General features: G+C 33.6%; 1 protein-coding gene across 1 annotated transcript in view; it reads right to left on the bottom strand.

Moving 5' to 3' along the window:
* Positions 1-751: 751 nt before the first annotated feature.
* LOC140441785 (lysosome-associated membrane glycoprotein 1-like) overlaps positions 752-22,630 on the bottom strand; it is a 79,652-nt gene continuing 57,773 nt past the window's right edge. The window contains exon 5 of the mRNA XM_072532702.1: positions 752-865. Coding sequence (XP_072388803.1) covers positions 841-865 — 25 coding nt within the window. The 3' untranslated portion in view covers positions 752-840. The remainder of the gene's footprint in view (positions 866-22,630) is intronic.

The raw sequence follows: 22,630 nt of genomic DNA, 5'->3' as shown, positions 1-22,630 counted from the left end.
TCCTTAATTTGTTTTGGATTTACTTATTAGAAATCTTTATTTTGGATTTACTTATTAGAAAACATTACGAAATCAACTCATAGTATTTTTTAATACCAATACTTTGATCAAGAATATTATAAAAAATAATGTTATTTTTAACCGAAATTCTTGTTATCCGAAACGGCCTCCCCCCCAATTATTTCGGTTAACAGAGGTTTTACTGTAATTCTACACTTACCGCTAGAATAAATGAGTTTGAATCATTTCAACTCTTGACTTCCTGCTTATAGGGTTGATGGGTTTTAAATTATTTTTTTTTAGGATTATTTTATTGATATTTAATTTTGTTTTGGGGGTGGTCATGACCCCCCCCCTGGATCCGCCACTGGATAGGAGCACAACTAACTATCAGTCAAATGCTTTTCGTGTAAAAAGAACTATTTACCACAATAAAAACAGTCAAAATCGAATACCTCGGTCACATCATGAAGAACAGCGAAAGTTATGGATTGCTGCAACTAATTTTACAGGGAATAGTAGACGGAAAACGAAGCCCAAGAAGGCGAAGGATTTCCTGGCTGAAGAATGAATCAGAGCAGCAGTGCCCAAAGTACAGATTGCCACGATGGTCGCCAACATCCGAAACGGATGGGCACTACAAGAAAAAGAACCTACTCATACTCGTAATATCAGACATACTCACAAGACAATATCTGTGTAAGTAAAAAAGTGGGTTTTGAAAATGTTTAAATTAAAATATTGCAATTAATACATTCGAGACAATAATAATTTATTTATGTATTTACTAATACAAATTTCCATATACATAGTACCTAGTTTAAACTCCCCAAACAGCATTTAATGTATATCGGCTTCCTCTGGGCTGAAAATAAGATAATTAATTACAATAAAATAGTTTATCAATAAGGTGTATTAAAAAAAAATCAAATAATATCAACGTTCATACTTAACATAATGTCCAAGAAAAATTAGTTTCCCAAATAACGTCACATTTGCAAGCAAATAAGATGAAATGTTCATAAATTATTTTGCTTAAAATTTTGGAATGCATTTATAATTCATAAATCATAAATATATTTATAAATCATAAAGAACAAATAGATGTTTATAACTAGTTGCTAAATGGGCTAGTTTTGTGTAGTAGATGATAAAATTAAAACGTCATTTATTTTGATTAAACGTATTTCTTTGTAAGTCTTATGTACAAATATATATGTGATAAAGTTTTTCCCCCTTGCTCTCTTTTCTTTAACTGAATTGTTGTCTTTTTTTTTCGCCAAAAACAAAAAAGATAAGAAAGTTCATTTCTCTGGATTTAACCTTAATTTATACTCAGTGACATTAGAAGTGTTACACCCAGAAGGAATGATTTCTTGAACTTAATTTTTTGGCAACAGAATGACTATAATTAAAACATGCTATGATAACAATACCAATGTTTTATCTTTTCTCCTTTTTGTAAAAATAAAGTTTTATCTTTAAATTTTTTTGTGAAGAGAAAATGTGTGTAAACCGATTCGTATAGAAATTTTTAGTTATTATTCCTCAGTCTAATTGTATTCAGTGTAAGAAAATGCCTCGAGTTCGAAGACACCAAAAATTACCACTATGTTAGCGATTTTGACAGAGGTAGATGTATTGCGTATAGAGATATGGGTTTGTCGTATCGCAAAATTGGCTGTCGTGTTAATTGTACGGTAATGACTGTTATGCATGTCTGTCGTGTGTGGACAAACGAAGCTAGAGGAACACGAAAAAGACCAACTGCTCAACCGAGGCGTACCACAGAGCGTCAAGATAGGCGCTTTAGATTACTGGCTCTGCGAGACCGTTTTGCTACTACGCGTCAAATTACTGACCAATGGTTTGGAGTAGTAGGTAGACCACTGTTATCAACGTTTGAATTGGTGCACAGAACGGCAGCATTGGGTGACAGAATGGCGTAATGTAGAATTCAGCGATAAATCACGATTATCGGGTTTGCTGTTGAGAGGCATGTACATGTACACAGGATAGTTGGAGTAATGGTTTGGGGGCTATTGTCTATGGTAGCTGATCACCACTTGTGTTTATTCGAGGCAATTTAAGTAGTCTTAAATAAAATTATTAGTAATAGTCTTATATAAACTATTAAGAAATCATTTTACTGTGGCTAATAATTTGGCCACCCAAGTTAGTTCAGAACAATCAAGGAACCTAAATTTAGAAGCTGCTAATACATTTGGTCAGACACATTTGATTTTTCAAAATATTCAGTTTTCATTGTTTAAACGTTGTAGAGCCTATATAGGGGAACGACGGGTAATAGCGAACAGCGGGTGATTGCGAACATCACAGAATACATGCGTACGTCATCTGTATCATTCCGTTGTAAACTTCATTTCGTGCTTCCTACTAGTCTGCACGTGGTAGCATAGATACACAGTTACCCCGTATTTGTGGAATTTTTTACAGCGATTTATTTGTTTTTGGTGCTTGCACTACAATTTTAGCAATTCAGAAAATAAGGTATGTACCTAAACACTTGATGGTTTCATTTAAATTGTTAGAGTTAGTTAACTTACTATTATTTAACCTATAAAATTGTCATATTACGGAGAAGTTAAATGCATTTATATTATGATTGTTTCGTTTCTTCATATTCAGTTCCAAATCGGGTAATCACGAACAGATGTTCGTGATTACCCGCCAAGTGTTCGCGTTTACTCTTTTAATAATTTGGCTTAGATTCTTTACATTTTTGCTTTTCTTTTGCTTATTTAACAATTTGTATCTTTTTCAGATGCCTTTTAAACGGAAACGAAGTACCAACAAATTTTCATGGACTGATGATCAAATGAATGCTGCTCTAAAGGCAATTTAAGAAAGACGTTATGGCCTAAGAGAAGCTGCACGCCAATTTAATATACCTGTTACAACATTACAAAACAGAGTCTCTAGAGGCTTTTACAAAGGCAGGATGGGTGCAAACACTCAGGACACACTATTTTCAAATGAACAGGAAGAAGAAATGAGTCGTCATTTACTAACGTTATCTAAAATATTTTATGGATTAACCCCAATTCAGTTGCGAAAAGAGGCCTTCGCCTATGCAGAGAAATTAAACTTAAAACATAGTTTCAACAGAGAAAAACAAGAAGCAGGTAAAGACTGGTTATATGGATTCATGTCAAGGCATCCTGAGTTAAGTTTCCGTAAACCTGAAGCAACAAGTCTTAATCGCATTCAAGGTTTCGGAATCGGATCATTGGACCTAGAGGCCAAAAACAAGTTGGAGCCGTTACAAGTGGAGAAAGAGGCAAGAACGTGACGGCATGCTGTTGTATGAGTGCCAGCGGATCTATTACACCTCCACTATTCATTTATCCAAGACTGAGAAGAAATCCTGCTTTAGAAAAGGATGGGCCTCCAGGTTCTTTGTACTCCTGTTCAAAAAGCGGTTGGATGAACGAAGAAGTGTTCCTGTTTTGGATTCAACATTTTACGAAAACCAATAAACCTACAAGAGATGATCCCATTTTACTGGTGCTGGACAATCACTCCAGTCATTGCTCTATTGCAATTTATAACTTTTGCAAAGAAAATGGTATTATTATGCTGTCAATACCTCCACATACCTCGCATCGTCTGCAACCACTAGACGTTAGCTTTTTCTCATCATTGAAGCGAGCATATGACGTTGAATGTGATTCGTTTTTAAAATCTCAACCCTATGAGAAAATTGAAATGTGCCATATAAGCACTTTATTCTCAAAGGCGTATACTAGAATCCACAAGGAAACAAAGTTCCTGTATTTGGCTGTATACCATATATTAAAAATTTTGAATAAAATCCTTTATAAAAAGGTATATAAAAAACCCAGTTGGTCTACGAGGACTTTGTCAAAGCAACAGTTGCTTTGACAAAGTCCTCGTAGACATACCGTCTCAGGACTCGCAACTAATGTAGAGTCATATGTCGCCCTGTTACCTATCCAACGGTAACTTTAACATCTTAAATGTAAATTAGACATAATGTAGATCAAATCTTATTTAATAATTTTTAAAGGGTTTTTACCCACATATTTAGTGGCTACATCCATGTATTAACTTGACACTGATGATGGAATATTTATTCCGAAAACGTTTTGTCAATGCAACATAGCCCAACTGGGTTTTTTATATACCTTTTTATAAAGGATTTTATTCAAAATTTTTGCGTATACTAGAGTTGCAAGCATAGACAAAGCTGCAAACGGTTTTGAGAAGACCGGAATTTTTCCATTCAACCGAAATACATTTAATGAAGAAGACTTTTACAGTTCAAACGATAATCAAATTCAACAAAATAATAGCCAAGAAGGTCTTTCACAAACTATTCAAGAAGATTTACTGGAACCCCAACCAGGCCATTCCAAAGAAAACCAGATATGTGAAAATACCGAAAATGTTTCATTCAGCGATATCTTGCCTTTACCGAAAGAAAAACAAAAGATATCTGTTCCGAACAAGGGTGGAAGAAAAAAACAAAGATCCGGGGAGGATCTTTGTTGAAAACAAAAAGGAGCTTAGAAGGAAACAAAAAATGGAAAAAGAAATTGAAAAACAAAAATTTTTAAAAAAGAAAAATAAAACTGCAGAGAGAAAAGTACTACAATCTTCAAGCGAAGAGGAAGATTCGACATCATATAAAGATGATGAATCTGATGACAATGACGATATTAATACTGACGATTGTAATGAAGGAGAATCTTGTTTAATTTGTGGTGAGTTCGGGAAAAGCGAACTTTGGTTCCGTTGCATTATATGTGGTGGATGGTGTATAAATTATGCAGCGGCTCGGACACACCGGACAACTATAATAAATGTGATTTTTGTTAATAGGTAATACTGTTCGCCATTACCCTTCTCATGTTTATTATTACCCGACATTTCGGGTAACAGCGAACATTTCGTGAAAATTTTTAATTGAGTTTTTTTATTATTAAAATTTTTATTTATGATTATCCAATAACAAAAATTAATAGCTGTATTACTGTTAGCCACTCTGTAGTGGTTTCCGAGTTTTCAACATTTTTATATTTCAAATAAACAAGTATTTTCCTTAAGTGTTCGTAATTACTCGTCGTTCCCCTACTGGAAGGGGAAGATCATTTTAAACACTTTTAAATTAAATTAGTATATTTTCTATTCCAATTCTATTCCTCCAAAATTGGAAAAACCACTGCTAGGGAATGGGAATCCCCATAGGAAATGACGTACTGTTCTCCCTGAACTTTGTGGATGACCAAGTCGTCCTAGCTCAAGATTCTTATGATCTAGAATTTATGATAAAGCGTCTATATAGAGAATATGTAAAATGGGGGTTACAAGTCAGAAGAAAACAGAATATTACCAATTCAGATACAAGGTTTGAAATGTGGATAGACGAGGACGTGGAAATGAAACAAGTAGAAAAGTTTAAATATTTAGGTGCACTCATTGATAAGAATGGCTTAAAAAAAACCAAAATTAAACACCGAATTAATCAGGGACGTAAAATTGTAGGTCGACTGAACTCATTATGGTGGGATCGCAACGTTTCCAAAAGTAACAAAAAAAAATATGGCAAACCATGATTAACTCAGTTGTTTGTTATGGATCTGAAGTATGGATAATTAATGCAGACCTGAAGAGAAGATTGTTGTCAGTTGAAATGGATTATTTGAGAAGAAGTGCTAGAACATCTAGGCTGGAAAGGAAGACCAACGAATCTATAAGAAATAACATGAATGCTACAGAAACGCTCATTGACAGAATAGAAAGAGGTTTAAAATGGTTTGGAAACCTATTGAGAATGCCTGACGAACGTTGGCCCCAAAAACTTCACAGATGAAAGCCCCCTGGAAGAAAAAAGAGGTAGAAATACTCCAAAATTTATTGTATTTACAAGTTGGGTCCTGTAATATATATATATATATATATATATATATATATATATATATATATATATATATATATATATATATTCTATTCCTAATCGAAAGTTAATAATAAAATTATTATTTGTGAAAATGTAAAATTGTATTTAAAAAAGTGACCGTGTCTTTTAAATTAATGATTTTACAAACAAATACTGCAAGAAAAAAAGTAGAGGGAAAGGGGGTAATAGGTGTGGAGACCCTTCTGCACACCTAGAAAAATTGAGAATTTTGCCATGGCATGTTAACACATAATATAAATTTTCATAAATCAATTTTAAGCTGTTTTAGAGCAATATTCAAAAAATCGGTTTTATTTTGTAATTTTAACACCCCATAACTTTTTCTTTGTGAACTTTTGCATACAGGTAAGTTAGGGCAAGTCGACTTATTTTCATCCCTAAAAATCATAGTATAATTTATGATCAATCGTCCACTACTAATATATGTAGATATAATAAAGTTGAATGTAAGCACGAATTATAAAAAATAAACAAAATTAGTAAAAACACTTACAAATCTACATTATTTTAACAGGCAAGTGAAAGAGCAGAAAAAAAGCAACATGTTAACGTTTCCCAAGGTAACTATTAAAATTAGGTTACTAAATAAAACAGTCGGTTTGATAAATATCGAAAAGTAAGACCACTTCTTTATATTTATCATTCAAGTTGCCTGTTAAGGTTGATAGGCTTTAACTAAATATTTAATCAAATGAAAGACAGATATCAAGCATAGTTTTTATGAAATCTTGACAAGATTTAATCTAGGGCAAGATAATTTAATAAAAACTGTGCTCGATATCTGCCTTTTATTTGATTAAAGTTCATTTATTCGAGAATTCAACCATATATCACTTGTTTAACTAAATTGTTACATAATACGTAAAAATTTAGTTAAAATCAGTATTAAGATTCCTTAGTATGATATTAGTGTTCTTCGATATTAGTGGCCTTCGTAACTCTTCAATAGTAATATTATTCCTAAAGTAAGCAACCCAAAATCCCAAGCATATTAAGTACCGGTAAACCGGTTTATATTCCAATAAAAGAAATTTTCCTTATTTATACCTTTATTTAAATGAGTAAAATACAACCTATTCAACAAACAGTACATTTAATAATACAAAGGCTATGTAATAATTCTAAATAAAGATAAAAGCTTATAATACTGCGATAAATGTGCAGCTATTAGTACCAAATGAGAAGTGAGAATACTGATACAACATACTGTCACATTTATCAATGACTAGATCCATTTTGAAACTAAAAAAAAATAAGGTGGTAATATATCACAATTAATTTCATGTGGATCGTTACCTCATCTCAGTCTTAGCTGTGCACTAAAAATAATCATTCTAAAATTAAGTAAGTATTTCTCAAGATCACATTGATAATTTTATCGAGGCGATTAATTACCAATTATTCTCCATACACTTTAATTTCTTACAATGTTAATAAAATACACTACCAACAAAAGTATTGATGACCAGTGAAGGCGATAAACAGAAAGTAATTTAAACCTAAATCACCAAACTATACATAGAGTGAGACCTGCCACCCATATGTTTTGCAACCTTCATTAGATTTTGTGAACATGTTGAAAACCGGTCTATTTTTATTCGAAAGGAGATTTTAACGATACCTACTGTCATCTGTCATTTGCCAACTCTCTCCCTTCCAGTTCCAAAAAACCCTAATTTTAACTAGGGGATATACTATATTATACAGTAAAACCTCCGTTAACCGAAATAATTGGGGGGAGGCCGTTTCGGATAACGAGAATTTCGGTTAAAAATAACATTGTTTTTTATAATATTCTTGATCAAAGTATTGGTATTAAAAAATACTATGAGTTGATTTCGTAATGTTTTCTAATAAGTAAATCCAAAATAAAGTAATAAAATTGGAATAGGAAAATGAACAAGTTTAACATGCTTTTTTAAAGAAATCTGCCATCGTTAATTTACAGAACGTCATGAGTTTGCCTCATTCGATTGTTCGACGAAACGTAAAGCAATCTGAAAAGGACAAAACTTTATGTAATGACAACAAAAATTAAGAATCTAGTCGTGTCACTAACTAATTAGGCCTACTGTATAAAATTCTTTCCTCTAAAGCATTGAAAATCTCGTCGACGGTCTTGTGCTGTCTGTTGCCTCTTGGGTCGTCATCTGATATGCTCAGGTTGTCTTGATAAAGAACCGTATCAATGATGTCCTGGTCGATGAATTCACGTTCTGAGTCATCAGCTGCTAACCAGTCACGTATCTCTTCTTGAAAAAAGGTAAAATGGTAAAAAGGTACACATTCATGATTATCTGTTCTTAGTTAAATTCGTCATGTCCCGGCAAATTTTTTAATGATAGGTTTAATTTCTTCTGTCGTTTTCTTACCATTTTCTTCTTCAGGATCGTCAATCAAAATCTTATCAAAAAGTTTGTTCCAGCATTTTTCCAAAGTTGAAGATTTGATCTTGGCTCACGACTCAGCTCACCAATAAAAATGTTTTATTGTTAAAGATTTGAGAATTTCGGGAACACTTTTGGATTAATTCGTCTCCTGTAATAACAGATGTCTTAAGAATGCTTTTCTATAATGTCTCTTGAATGTCTCTATGACTCCCTAGTCTAACTGCTGGATTAAGCTTGTGACATTCGGTGGCAAAAATCTGACAATTGTCTCCATTTTGTAGATTTTGTGGGTGAGGGCGCATTGTCAACAAGCAACAATGCTTTGATGGGAAGGTTTTTTGATTTTAAAAAGGATTTTACACTTGAGACGAATTTATTTTCAAACCATTCTAAAAATAAAGTGGTCGACATCCATGAACTTTTTTGGCTTCTATACCTTAAAATGCCTTTCCTAAATATATTTTAGTGCTCTTGGTTTTTGTGATTTCCCAACACACATAGACATCAATTGGTGAGTGAAATTAACGGAATGTTTACGTTATGCGACAAACATTTACTTTTTATTGATGAAATTATTGAAACTGTCAGCCGTTTCGGTTAAACGATGTTTCGGTTAAAAAGGTTTCAGTTAAGGGAGGTTTTACTGTATATACTATATTTTCTTTTCATATTTATCTGCAAGCATTAATTTATTAAAAGTGTTACACCTCTGAAAACTTAAACGGTAGTCACCATTTTCGAAAAATATGGAAACAATCTCAATTTTTGTATCAAAAACATACTTATTGAATTAACTCGCCTGTTAAACGTTTCCAACGATCCAAACTAGTAGATATCCAAAACTATGCAAAATTCGTTTGAATCTAGTTTTTGATGACGGAAAAAATTGCGCAATATTACACATTAGAGAAACATAAGCGTTGCATGTAATTCTGAAGAAATTTAACAATTTTAATACATTAATATCTTTTAACAAAAAATACCCTATCGAAATGTCTCTTTAATTATGGGCTACACATGATATATTACCTATTTAAAATTAAGGGTTTGTGAAACTGGACGGTAGGTAGTTGACAAATGGTAGATGCCCTTTGGAATAAAATGGACCTATTTCAGGATTTTTACAAAATCTAGTTGATATTGTAAAATATCAGAGTGGTCTAATCTGTGTAACAAACAACTAGAGTTCGTACCTAAGTTTCAGCATAACTCTGAAACGATTTTAATGAGGTCTTTCTATATTATCTACTATAATTTCCTAGATGAAAATCGAAACGTCCAATATAACGAATTTTCAGCAGTATTAGAACGAGTTGATAGGTGGTAGGGCACTCTTTTGTCCTGGGATTGATAAACCGGTCCCAAAGGATCGGGAACCGGGAATCAGTAGTTTGGTCAACGGCGTAAGAATATAGAAGGCAACGAGAAACCACCATATTAAAGATCCCTGTGGATATCTCTAGTAAAATCATAATGGCTGTACAACACAACTCAAACTCGCTTACTGATCATGGACATCGGAGACCAAGATCCGGCAAGAGTGATTCCCATGACCACAGGGCCTCCTGGTTCGTTAATATGCAAAATCCCGTGAAATGCCCAATAACACACGTATAAGAAAAATCCACATGAATTATCTGAAGAGAATATCCACTTGGAACGTTAGGACTGTGGCTCAATCAAGTAAAATCCAATGGAAATCAAAGAAATGGAACGCACGAAAACAGCAATAATGGCCACAAGCGAAATGACCTTGAGTATAAGGTGGCGTGACTCAAGTTATTGTGACTACAGAGTATACTATTCAGGATCAGAAAATGGTAAATATGAAAATGGAGTCGGGGAATTATCACACATAAGAGTGTAGAAAAACATGTCAACAACTTCATACCAGGGAACGATAGAATCCTCTTGTTACAAATAAATACGTTACCGATGAACAGTAACATTATATATGTCTATGCACTCACAGCAGACCACAGTGATGAGGAAATATCAGAATTTTACAAACAAATAAGCAATCTTATAAGAGATATACCGAGACATGAACTCCTTTATAGTCATGGGAGATTTCAATGCTAAAATAGGTAACGGAAAAGAAGGGCAACATATTGGTCCTTATGGATTAGGAGAGAGAAATTAACGAGGAGAAACAATGAGTATCTTTGCAGATGAACTTGACTTAATCGTGCTAAACACATTTTACAAACTACTACCTAGACGCCTATATACATGGAAATCACCTAGAGACAACGGAGAAGACGTTATTATAAGAAACCAAATAGACTATATACTTAATAACAAAAGATATCGAAATAGTTTCAACAGTGTTAAAACCTACCCAGACGATGATATTTAATCTGACCACAATCCTTTAGTAGACGTATATAGAACCAAGTTAAAAAAAAACACGCGGAAAAACTGTAAAAAAACATGACATGAGAAAACTGAAATGTAGTGAAGTAAAAGAAATAGTCAGAGAGTATCGCAGAGAAGAATCGAGTGATCAATGATAGGGGCCACTCTGCGAGACAAGATTAGAAACGAAGATCTACGAGCTAAGACCAAAGTCATAGACGTCAATGAAAGAGTCTGTAACTTAAAATGGAAATAGGCTGGACACGTTGCCAGAATGAAGGACGGAAGATGGACTCGCAAACTAGTTGAATGGAGACCAAGAGCCGATAAACGTAACAGAAGAAGACCACCAACACGATGGCAAGACGACTTACGAAAGACAACAAAAAACTGGATACAGCAAGCACAAGATAGAACACTTTGGAGACAAACAGGGGAGGCCTATGTCCAGCAGTGGATTGAGAAAGGCTGATGATGAAAAGAAATAGTCAGCAAAACAGTAAATAGAACATTTTAAAAAATCAATAAAACAACGGAAAGCACAGAAGAGAAGATAGAATCTCTTAATAAAACGATAGACGACATTAAAGACAATTTTATAAAGAACGAAGAAGGTCAGAATAAGAGATGGATGAGATTTTGGAGCTGATGGAAGAAAGAAGGAAAAACAAGAACAATAACTATGTATAATGTATAAAACATTACAACGAGATATACAGAGAAAGATTAGAGAAGCCAAACAGAAAGAACTCGAGAAAAAAATGGCAAGAAATCGAAGTTCTACAAAGTAAATATGACGACTTCAACGTGCATAAAAAGGTAAGAGAAATTACAGGCAAATGTAAAAACAGAAGAGTAAGTAAACTTGTTAACGGCAACGGAGAGGTAATTGTGGACAAAGAGACTATTAATAATACCTGGAAAAATTACATATGAACTTTATTTTTTGATGAGAGGGAGAACCAGTCTCCAATACTTACAGAAACAGGACCACCTATACTAGTGGCAGAAATAAGAGCAGCCATAATATCACTAAAAGAAGGGAGAGCTCCAGGACCAGACACAGTACATTCTGAATTTCTTAAACTTCTTGATGATGAATCTTTAAGAATACTATGTAAAATCTTCAATAATATCTATGACACATATTCCGAAAAATTGGCTAGTTTCAGAATTTATTACGTTACCAAAGAAACAAGGAGCGAAAATGTGCGGAGAATATAGACTAACAAGTCTAATGAGCCATACACTAAAACCTTTTCTTAAAATTATACATCGCAGAATATACAAGCTATGCGAAGAGAGAATACAAGACACACAGTTTGGATTCATGAAAGGCTTGCTTTTGTGGACTACCAAAAAGAATTTAACACAGTTCAACACCGAAAAATTATGGATATTCTAACAAAAGCCCAAATAGATGATAAAGACTGACGTATAATACAACATTTATACTGGAACCAATCAGCCACAATAAGAACAAGTCTTGGAGATTAACCGACGGAAGCGATCCAGATTCTGCGAGGCGTTAGACAAGGATGTATACTTTCACCTATATTATTCAACTTATATTCACAGGAAATATTTAGTGAAACCTTGGAAAATTGCGAACATGAAATCCTTAACCAACATCCGCTGTGCAGATGACACCGTTATTTTTGTAGACAGTTTAAACAGTTTAGAGTAACTAATAAACAGAGTAAATAAAGTAAGTGAAAGATTTGGACTATAAGTAAACATATCAAAAACTAAATTTATGGTCATCAGCAAAAATAAAATTAGAGACGTCCAACTGCTTATCAAGAATACACCAGTGGACCGAGTAAAACAGTTTACCCATCTTGAAACAATAGTAAACGAACAATGGGATCACTCACAAGAAGTAAAATTGCGAAGAAAAGTATTGGGAATATAATCACGACGTACATCCGATTTTTATAGACTTCAAACAGGCTTATGATTCAATTAATCGTGCAACATTATGGAAAGCAATGATCGAGCTCGGCGTACCCAAGAAACTAGCTGCGGTAACACAAATGTGTGTAAGTAACTCTTTTGCACAAATTAGAATAGAGGGAGAAATATCAAATGCTCTCTGCGTAAATTCTGGACTGAGACAGGGAGATCCGTTGTCCCCATTGTTGTTTAACCTGGCCTTAGAATATGTCATACGAAAAATATATCCAAAAATCAAACCAGACATAACTGCTCGAGGAGCACCAATCATACTCGCCTTTGCCGATGACGTAGACGCAGTAGCATAATCAACATTAGAAATTAAGGATATTTTCTCGAGCTTTGAAGAAGCTGCATTAAACATCGGTCTAAAAATGAATGAAGACAAAACAAAATACATAGTCGTCTCAAAACAAGAACTACGGCGAATAAGGCAAAATATTACTATAAATGATCACAACTTCGAAGTGGTTAAAGAATTTAAATATCTAGGAGCAACAATCACAAATGACAACAAATTAGAGCGAGAAGTTGAAACGAGAATAATGGCAGGAAACAGATCTTTCTTTGCAAAGCAACATCTAATGAAGTCAAAACTTCTTTCACGAGGTACAAAAATCCGGATATATAAGACCATACGACCAGCAGTCGCGTATGGAAGCGAAACATGGACGCTAACAAAAAGAGAAATAAATAAATTGCTGGTGTGGGAACGTAAAATTCTTCGAATGATATATGGCCCTTGCAGAGACAGCGTGACAAACGAATGGAGGGGCAGATACAATAACGAGCTAGAGTCCCTATTCGGAAAAGAAAATCTAGTCAGATATATAAAGGCCAATAGACTCAGATGGGCAGGGCATGTGATACGCAGTAACGACAATCGCCTTATAAACAATGTGTTCTGGGAAAGGCCAGAGGGAAGAAGGTCTGTAGGGCGGCCTAGAAAAAGGTGGAAAGATGCAGTCAAAGAAGATCTAGAGAAAATGGGAGTGCGACAATGGGAATTACTGGCACGGGACCGACAAACATGGAAGGCAATAGTAAACGCGGTAAAGATTCACGAAGAGTTGTAGCGCCATTGATGATGATGATGACAAGAAGTAAAATGTAGAATAGAGAAGGCTAGGAGTGCAGTCAACAACATGGCCAAACTCTTTAAAAGCCACAGCCTTAATCTGGAGATAAAATTAAGCCTCCTACAATGTTATATCTTCTCGATATTATAGTACGGAGTTAAATCCTGGAGACTCACTGAAGCGATGGAGAAAAAGCTTAAAGCCTTCGAGATGTGGCTATACAGAAGAATCCTAAGGATACCATGGACGGACAAGATAACCAACGAGACTGTACTACCAAGAATGAGGAAAGAAAGAGAAGTCATGTATACGATTAAAAAGAGAAAGTTATAATATTTTGGACACATAATGAGAAACGGCACTAAATACAGATTACTGAAAATATTCCTTCAAGTCAAAGTATTCGGAAAGCGAGGAATTGGGAGAAGAATATCATGGTTAAAAAACCTGAGGAAATGGCTCTTTACAACAACAACTAATCTATTTAAAGCATCAGTTAATAAAATAATTATACCCATAATGATCGCCAATATTCAAAACGAATAGGCACCAAAAGAAGAAGAAGTTTTCCTCTTAGGAGCGTAGGCGCAAAATTTCGGGCCAATGCTTTTTAAATGCATTCATTTTTTTTTTCGAATCCTAAAAAAACTAATAAGTATTTTTGAAAAATTTAAACGCAGAATGAAAGAATACATTATTACTGAGGGCCGAAAGTCCATGAAAACTTCTATAATGTTTATTTTAATAAGTTACAGAGGTGAAAAAAAAAAGAGAAAATTTAGTGTGATTTTTAATTTCAAATATCTCATTCAAAAAAACTTTTTGTTTATTCTAAGGGACTTTCAGCCCTCGGTAATAATGTAATCTTTCATTCCGCGTTTAAATTTTTCAAAAATATTTGTTAGTTTTCTCAGGATTCGAAAAAAATAATTGCATTTAAAAAGCGTTGGCCCGAAATTTTGCGTCTACGCTCTTAATATAATTTTTGTTTAACATTTAAGAACATAATGTTAATGAAATTATTTAAGTTTGCAGTTTCAATTAACCAACCTAGATTTATCTGGTGAGTTCTTTTTTACATTATTTTTGTTTCCCTTTTATCGGCTACTTTTTCTTGTAGCTTTTGAATGTTTATATTTCGTCTCCGTGTTCAATCCTTCGGTTCATTTCCTTGCACTTGCATACCTACTGCTTTTTCACCCCACAAATTTCAATAATTGAAATTGATCCAAATTTATTGATAATTTGAGTTTCAAATTATTGTGGATGTTTGTATATAATACGATATTTTTGATTGAATGACCAAATGCTGTTAAACCAATAAAATTGACTGCATATATGGAGAATAAATGGTATTTTTTCTCATAAAATATGCTTATTATGTTATTGAACTAATTATATCATAAGTTATAGCTCTAAATCGATATAAGGATTTTGGTTTCAAGTTAAGACCTTCCATAAGATTGGAATAATTCTACTTTGGAAAATATTAAAAAATTAGATTTCATATAAATTTTGTTTAAAATCAAAAAGGATTAAAGACCAGCTATAACCGTAACTAGAAAAAGAAGATAAAACAGGTATTTTACAGTAAGATGTCAGGCATCCTAGACATAAATGGTGTAAAAATTTTAAGACAAAAATATTTCTAGAGGATTACTTAAAGAACTACACGAAGTAAATGATATTAGCCATCTTTGATAAGATTATTTATTGCCATATTGCATGACGGAAAAATACAATAGAATTATTTGTTTCTTTTTAATATACTGACCTGTAGAGGGTTACTCCAGAAGGTAACCCCTTAAAACTAATCTAGAATTGATTTTATTAATATTTGATATTGATATTTTATTAATGTGCTTCCCTAAGTTTGATCTGGGACCTGAAGGCAGGAAGGACGGCATGGCAGTACAATCGTTGTAATCGTTTCAGTATCAGTCTAGCAATGACATATAATAAAAAGACCCGGTTTATGCTGTAAAAAATGAGTACCTCGGTTCATGTTATTGTTATGATACGAAGTTGTGATTGCATATTTTAAGTGACAAACAAATTTTATTTACAAATTTTGAGGGCCATTTACTTAATGTTTCAGTAAAATGCCATTTAAGTGTCTTGTTTGTGGTCTCTGAAGTTCGAATTAATTTTCAAGTAAGTCATTTTTGAAATGTATATTCTTCATCTAGTTGATATTATTTTTTAGGTTGTGTGTTGATAGTCAGAGAAGGCGTTTTGTTTATTATTAGCCCTCCATCACTCGCACCGTTAGAAAAAATCTAACATTTTTAAATTTCGCCATAATTTTCGAAATATTGCTTCTTTTGGGTTCTGCAATCAGGAATACTCCTATGAAGACTTTATAAGACTGTTTAATAATGGTGGGAGTACCTATTATCTTATAGCCGACAGCAGTTGTTGTTAGTTCAAATCTAACACGCGAGCGATCGCGTTCGTCGGAGCGTTACAAAAAATCTAACTACGCGAGTGTTGGCGTGTGTTGATTTTTAGAGAGATCACTTAAGAAAAGTTATAATATTATAAAAGGTAAGATTTTTAATGAAATACCATAGATTGTTGAAAATCCGTTATTATAAGCGCTATTATGCGTAAATATGGACAAGAAAATGGAAAACCAGTTACTAAAATCGTATGACGAGATAGACAGCGATGTGGAACCACTAAATTCTGATAAGGACTTAAGTGATATTCGTTCTAGCCACAGTATCCACAATACAAATTCTGAGCAGTCCCACAAGATCTACCCAGTGATCCTGAAGATGCCATGAAAGAAAGCGGCCAAGATGATGGTTATCCAAGATTTTATGGCAAAGATAAAACACCATGGTTGAAACATAAGAAACACACTCCTAAAGGTAAGACCAAAGCTTGTAATATTGTTACGAACTTACCTGGGGTAAAATCAAAAAACAAAAGGCGCCAAAACCATATTAGAATGCTGGAAATTGTTTTCCTCGGATGCTATGATCAATAATATTGTAAAATATACAAATAAAAAAAAAACTGGATATAATGAGAGTGTTTTATACTCGCCCTAGGCATTGTCCTGTTGTCGACTACGAGGAAATGCAAGCATTTATCGAACTTTTGTTTCTTGCTGGGGTAAAGAATACTGATGAACTCTGGAAATTAGATGACACAGCTCCAGATATTTTTGCAGCTACTATGTCCAAGAAAAGATTTCACCAAATGATTCAAGCTGTTAGATTTGACTTCTCAGTCGAGAAATACATGAAATGCTTGTCACTAACTGTTTATCTGCATACACTCCTGGATTCTATGTGACCATAGATGTAATGTTGGAAGTGTTCCGTGGTCGGTGCAAATTTAGGCAGTATATAGCCAATAAGCCAGCGAAATACGGAATCAAGATTTATGTTTTGGTGGATGCTAGAACATTTTTCACACAAAATCTCGAAATTTACCCCAGTTAAACCGGTCGAAATGTAACTACGGATAATAACTTTTCCTCTGTATCCTTAGCCAACTCTTTATTGAACGATCATTGCTTGACAACGATAGGTACTTTGCGTAAAAATAAACAAATTCCCCCAAGTTGACCAACGTAAAAGAAAGACTTTTATGTAGTAGCATGTTTGCATATGGTGAAGATGGAAACAAGTGTGTACGTGTATCATATGTGCCAAAAAAAATAAGAATGTACTACTACTTTCAACACTAACAGCGATGGTTTCATTGATGAAAACACCCAAGACCATACCCTGAAGTCAAAGACTATTACTGATTACAACCTCACAAAAGGCGGAATGGATTTTGTTGATAAAATGAAGGCAGAATACTCGGTGACTCGATTTAGCAATTGCTGGCCGTTTACTGTTTTTTCAGCCTACTAAATATTTCAACTATAAACCGCCAAATAATTTACAACAATAACACTAATATTGTAACATCTCGAAGAAGCTACATTGTGGAGCTTGGCAAGCAACTTTTAATGTCCCATCTTCAACGACGTTCCAATATCCCACATCTGCCTTTTCAGTTGAGACTCAGGATCCGAAATATAACCGGAGAAAAGCCATCAGTTTCTCAAGGGGCAACTTCAACTATAAAACCAAGATGTTCTTTTTGCCCTGTAAGGAAGAATAGGTTTACCCAACATTATTGTACTAACTGTAAGTTGCCGATATGTATAGAGCACACTGGTTTAACAAATTTTACTCGCCACCACTGCCTAGAAGGGAAAGAAATTTTTTTGCAGTTTTGTTTTAAAAAAATATAAGTTTATCGTTTTTTGTGAGTTAATAGCCAATAAACTTAACCAATAAGTACTAATCACTCATTTACCTATACCCATATGTTAGATAAAATCGAAAATCGTTAGATGGCGTAATTTTTTGATGTGTGAGTGATGGAGGGGTAAATACATTTTACTGAATACTTACCAATTTCAATTAAATGTTTTGTTTTTTGTTAAAATCATTTATCATCACAAATATAATTTTTATAACTATTTTTTTTTCATAGATTTCCTTTGGACAATGAAAAATAAAGTCATTAAAAATAAATGAGCACGACAGTGTTGTAGTAAATATTACACCTTCAAGCAGGTCTTTACGACAACCGATTATATATCAAGTATAGAAGGCTGCGGGGTCTATTTATTATACGTATAATATAAGGCGAATATAATTATAGTTAAAAAGTCATTTGTGAATAAAATATGACAATCCTTCAACAATTTCATTATGATTTACGTGTACTGGAATTTTATTTGATCGTACTAAAACACTATGTATAGTAACTAGTTCAATACCTGTAGCGTATTTTTTGTATAGACAAGATTAAGACGAGTTTTTCTTTATAATAAAAAATATCTAAAATTAATATTTACTGCATAAACCTCAGTATGTTGCAGATAAGCACTTGTGTGTAAAATATTTCAAAATATCAGTCGTGATCTATTTTAAAAAAAATACTTTTTAACCGTTAACATTTAAGTCTAATTTAAAATTAATAAGCAGTTGTCTTAACTAGTAGCAATTCATACTTCTAAGCAGGAATAATCAATAAATAATCAATAAATCGTCAATAAGCAAATCAAAGTACAAGCGACCATTCTTGTTATACCAGAATATTATCACCATACCACAGTATACCTTATACCATGTGTCAAATAAAAGTTCTTAATTAACTGATTCATTAAGCCATATTTTCCAACTTTTCTAGTGAGCAGTTTCCGAGATAATCGAAAAAACTCTTAAGGACACTAATCTACAAAAATTATGTAATATTTGGATTTATTTACTGGCCAAATTTTTTAAAATAAAATAGTTAAAATGGCGCTTCTGAGGTTATGTAGATAGCTTATTTCAATTTCTGACATCGTTTGAAATAATCACCTTGCTTTTAATAGGTATAATTTTTTGGTTAAATATGAGTTCAGGGCAATGAACATAACCTATTCGCAATGTGCAAGTTCGGAAGAGCGACAGCTAGTGTCATAGATCAGCAAAATTATTAGCACTTTTAATATATTACCCGTGTGTAAACTGCAAATAAAATGACCTAAACGTGTTTATTTACATAATACAATAATTATTGTAAGTTATATCAATATTTAACTTTTAATAGTAAAATTGGCTATATATATTTTTTACGTTTAGATTTCATCATTTGAACGTTAAAGATAGAGGTTATTAAAAGATAAACATTTCGGAAGAACGGCAATCTGTTAATTGAGGACGAATGTCATTTGACTCATATCTTGACCCTGTAAATATCTAAATCCTTCACACAGGAAGAATCCGAAAAAAACCCATCAGAGATTCAGTGGAGATTAAGCCAACACAATACAGACGTGATAGGGGACATCAAATTCCAGAAAACCAACATTTATTCAATAACTTTGAAAATGTCAACGCCGACGAAATAAGAGTTAATCTAACTTTGGTGTCTTCCCTATCGCTTCACTATCCATCACAAATGGGAAGTCCTTGACATATTTTACTTGAGGAGAAAATTGTATTGGCATTTTGTTAAACTTCGAAGCTTTAGTGTTTTTTATAAACTTAATTTTAATAAAATATTTATCTCAAATTTTATATACCAATAAGAAAAACAATAGTCTTTAAGTTTATTGTACAGCAGAGTCGCTTCAATAAGCATAATTGAAATGCAGATTGACGAAAGAATACGAATAATGATAGAACAAAAAATAAATTTAAAATAAAAGACTATAACATCCTAGATTAGGTAGACTGGGTTGACCTCTCAAAAGAGCACACCTTGATATTTGATAATCAATGAATTTTGTGAAAATGCTGAAACAAGTTAATTTTTATTCCAAAGTGGCCATATTTTAACGATATAGACATTTGTCATTTGTCAACCCCCTCCCTTCCAGTACTACAAACCCTTCATTTTAAAAAGGGAATAGATCATGTGTGGCACGAGAATTCGAGCATCTCTGATTTTTCTTTTCATGTTAACTATGTTCTTGTGAAAATGTGTCAATGTTACAAGTGCCAATTAACAGTGGGAAACACCTATGTTTTGCTACTGTTAATGACATTTTTTCCCTTATGTAGCTACGTCAAAAACTACATTAAAGGAAATTTGCAAAAAGTTTCGTTATATGAACTGTTATTGGTAGCTTTAACAGCGATAATAAGTATTTTTCAATTCGTTCGAAATGGTTTTTTCTATCGCATAAGACGTTAAAATTATTTCCATATTATTTTGAAAATGGAAAGTGTGCAAGGAGAGCAACAGCGAAATTATTTAATTAATTTCACGAAGACAAGCTGCTTGCTTGTCAAACTCACTCAAACGTATTAAAACTAGTTAAAAAATTTCATGAAACACGATCACAGCTGATCGTGATAGTGAAAAACGTGTTAAAACTGGAGCGAAAGAAGTAGCATATTTTAGGTCATGTTAATTTGGGACCTACTTCAAATACGAAAAAAATAACTCAAGAATCACGTTTTCTGAGATTATAACTTCTTCTACTTCTTGGAGATCTTTCGATCTGTTTAATTCTGAGGCTGCTTCTGGTTAATTTCCTGGGAGGTAGATTGCCAACTATCCCTCCATATTTTAGGTGGTCTTCCGGGAGGTCTTGAACCGGGCGGGTTGTTTTCTAGGGCAATTTTTGGGAGTCTATTCTCATCCATTCGTCTTACATGATTGTGATTGCACCACACCCTCTTACGCTGCCTTCCCCATCTTACAATATCTTGAATTTTGCACTGCTCTCTGACGTATGTATTTCTCACCCTGTATCTTCTTGTTTTGCCCACTATTGTTCTTAGGGTTTTCATTTCGGCAATACTTACCATTTGTTTCGTTTTGTTGGTATCTTCGGGCACTTCTATGCCATATGTCATGATCGGTCGTATGCAAGTCTTGTAGATTCTAATTTTACTATCTGTGCGCATATACGGATTTGACCAGACTAGCTCCCGCAGACATCCCGAGAATGCGGATGCTTTGTTGATCTGACTCCTTAGGTCCTTTACTGGGTCGTGTGTGCTTGATATATCTATGCCCAGATATCTGAATTGCATCACCTGTTCTATGGTGTTGTTCTCAACAACTAACTTACATCTGCTCAGATGTAAGTTAGAGATTATAACTGAGAATAGTAATCCACACTTTCTATTTAATATTTGTTTACTGGATTAATGTTCTTTCTTTTTAAATTGTACTGTAAATGGACACAATTAGTTATTGGGCTCATGAGACTCACATATCCAACAGCCATTGAAATTAAACGTATGGACAAGAATTTATGGGGATAGTATTTTTTTGCCATTCTTTTTGTAACAAAATTTGAACAGAATATCATATTTGGAATTATTAGAGGACACAGTTGGTAGAATGTTGACAGATATAACTGTATATTTCTTATATAGGACTTCTTCCTTTGACGTTATTTAAAAAACAATATTTATAATACCATTCCTGCTTCATTGGCAGAACTAAGACGACAAATAGTGCATGAGTGTATTCTAGTAATCCCTAAAATACTCAAACTGTTCGTCGTAATTTTGAACTCTCTTCAGTCCTGAAGTGTTTAGGGACCATATTTTTAATTGTTTAAGGAATGCCTACAGAATTGAGGATATATATATATATATATATATATATATATATATATATATATATATATATATATATATATATATATATATATATATATATATATATATATATATATATTAAACTTAGAGCTAAGATTAATATTATTATAAAAATTAATATTAAACTCACCAGTCTTCCGGGTTGAACCGCGTCGATATCCATTTTGCCGAGCTTTCGACATCCTCTCTGATGTCTTCTTCAGGGCTTCCGAGGTCTCAGTCTCCCGAGCCCCCAGACACTACTACACTCACTAGTCACTTCTAGTTCACTCACTAGTTCACTACTACGACTGGGACCAGGGGACGGTTCATTTATACCGTCGATGGTGACGTGGCCTAGGTGGGGGTTAGGGTGGGGATTGGCGCGAGAGTTGGCGCGAACATTTCCGACAGTGGGATTTTGATTCGAAGATGGAGGGGGCGATATTTTGTTTATGAGAGGTCTCCATGTAGAAGGTAACCGTATGGCGTCATCTCTTTTATTAAGGCAATTTGGTCTTTTTTCTATTTCTATGGCTTCTCGGATAATTCTTGGTTTATAAAAGCGGATGGGGGCTATGGTTCTGGAGTTTTCGAAATCAATTTTGTGACCTGTATGAAGATGGTGTTGACCGAGAGCTGAAATTGAATCGGAATTGCGAACAGAAATGGAATGTTCATAAATCCTATTTTGAATTCTACGATTTGTTTGGCCTATATAGGATCGGGGACAGTCTGCACAAGGAATTTCATAAACTCCGTGCTGTTCGTTTGGAA

The sequence above is a fragment of the Diabrotica undecimpunctata genome, chromosome 5 (genome assembly GCF_040954645.1).
Source record: "Diabrotica undecimpunctata isolate CICGRU chromosome 5, icDiaUnde3, whole genome shotgun sequence".
In the NCBI taxonomy this organism is placed as follows: Eukaryota; Metazoa; Arthropoda; class Insecta; order Coleoptera; family Chrysomelidae; genus Diabrotica; species Diabrotica undecimpunctata.
The sequence above is the reverse complement of the archived record's forward strand: the minus strand, read 5'-3'. Positions and strand labels throughout refer to the sequence as shown.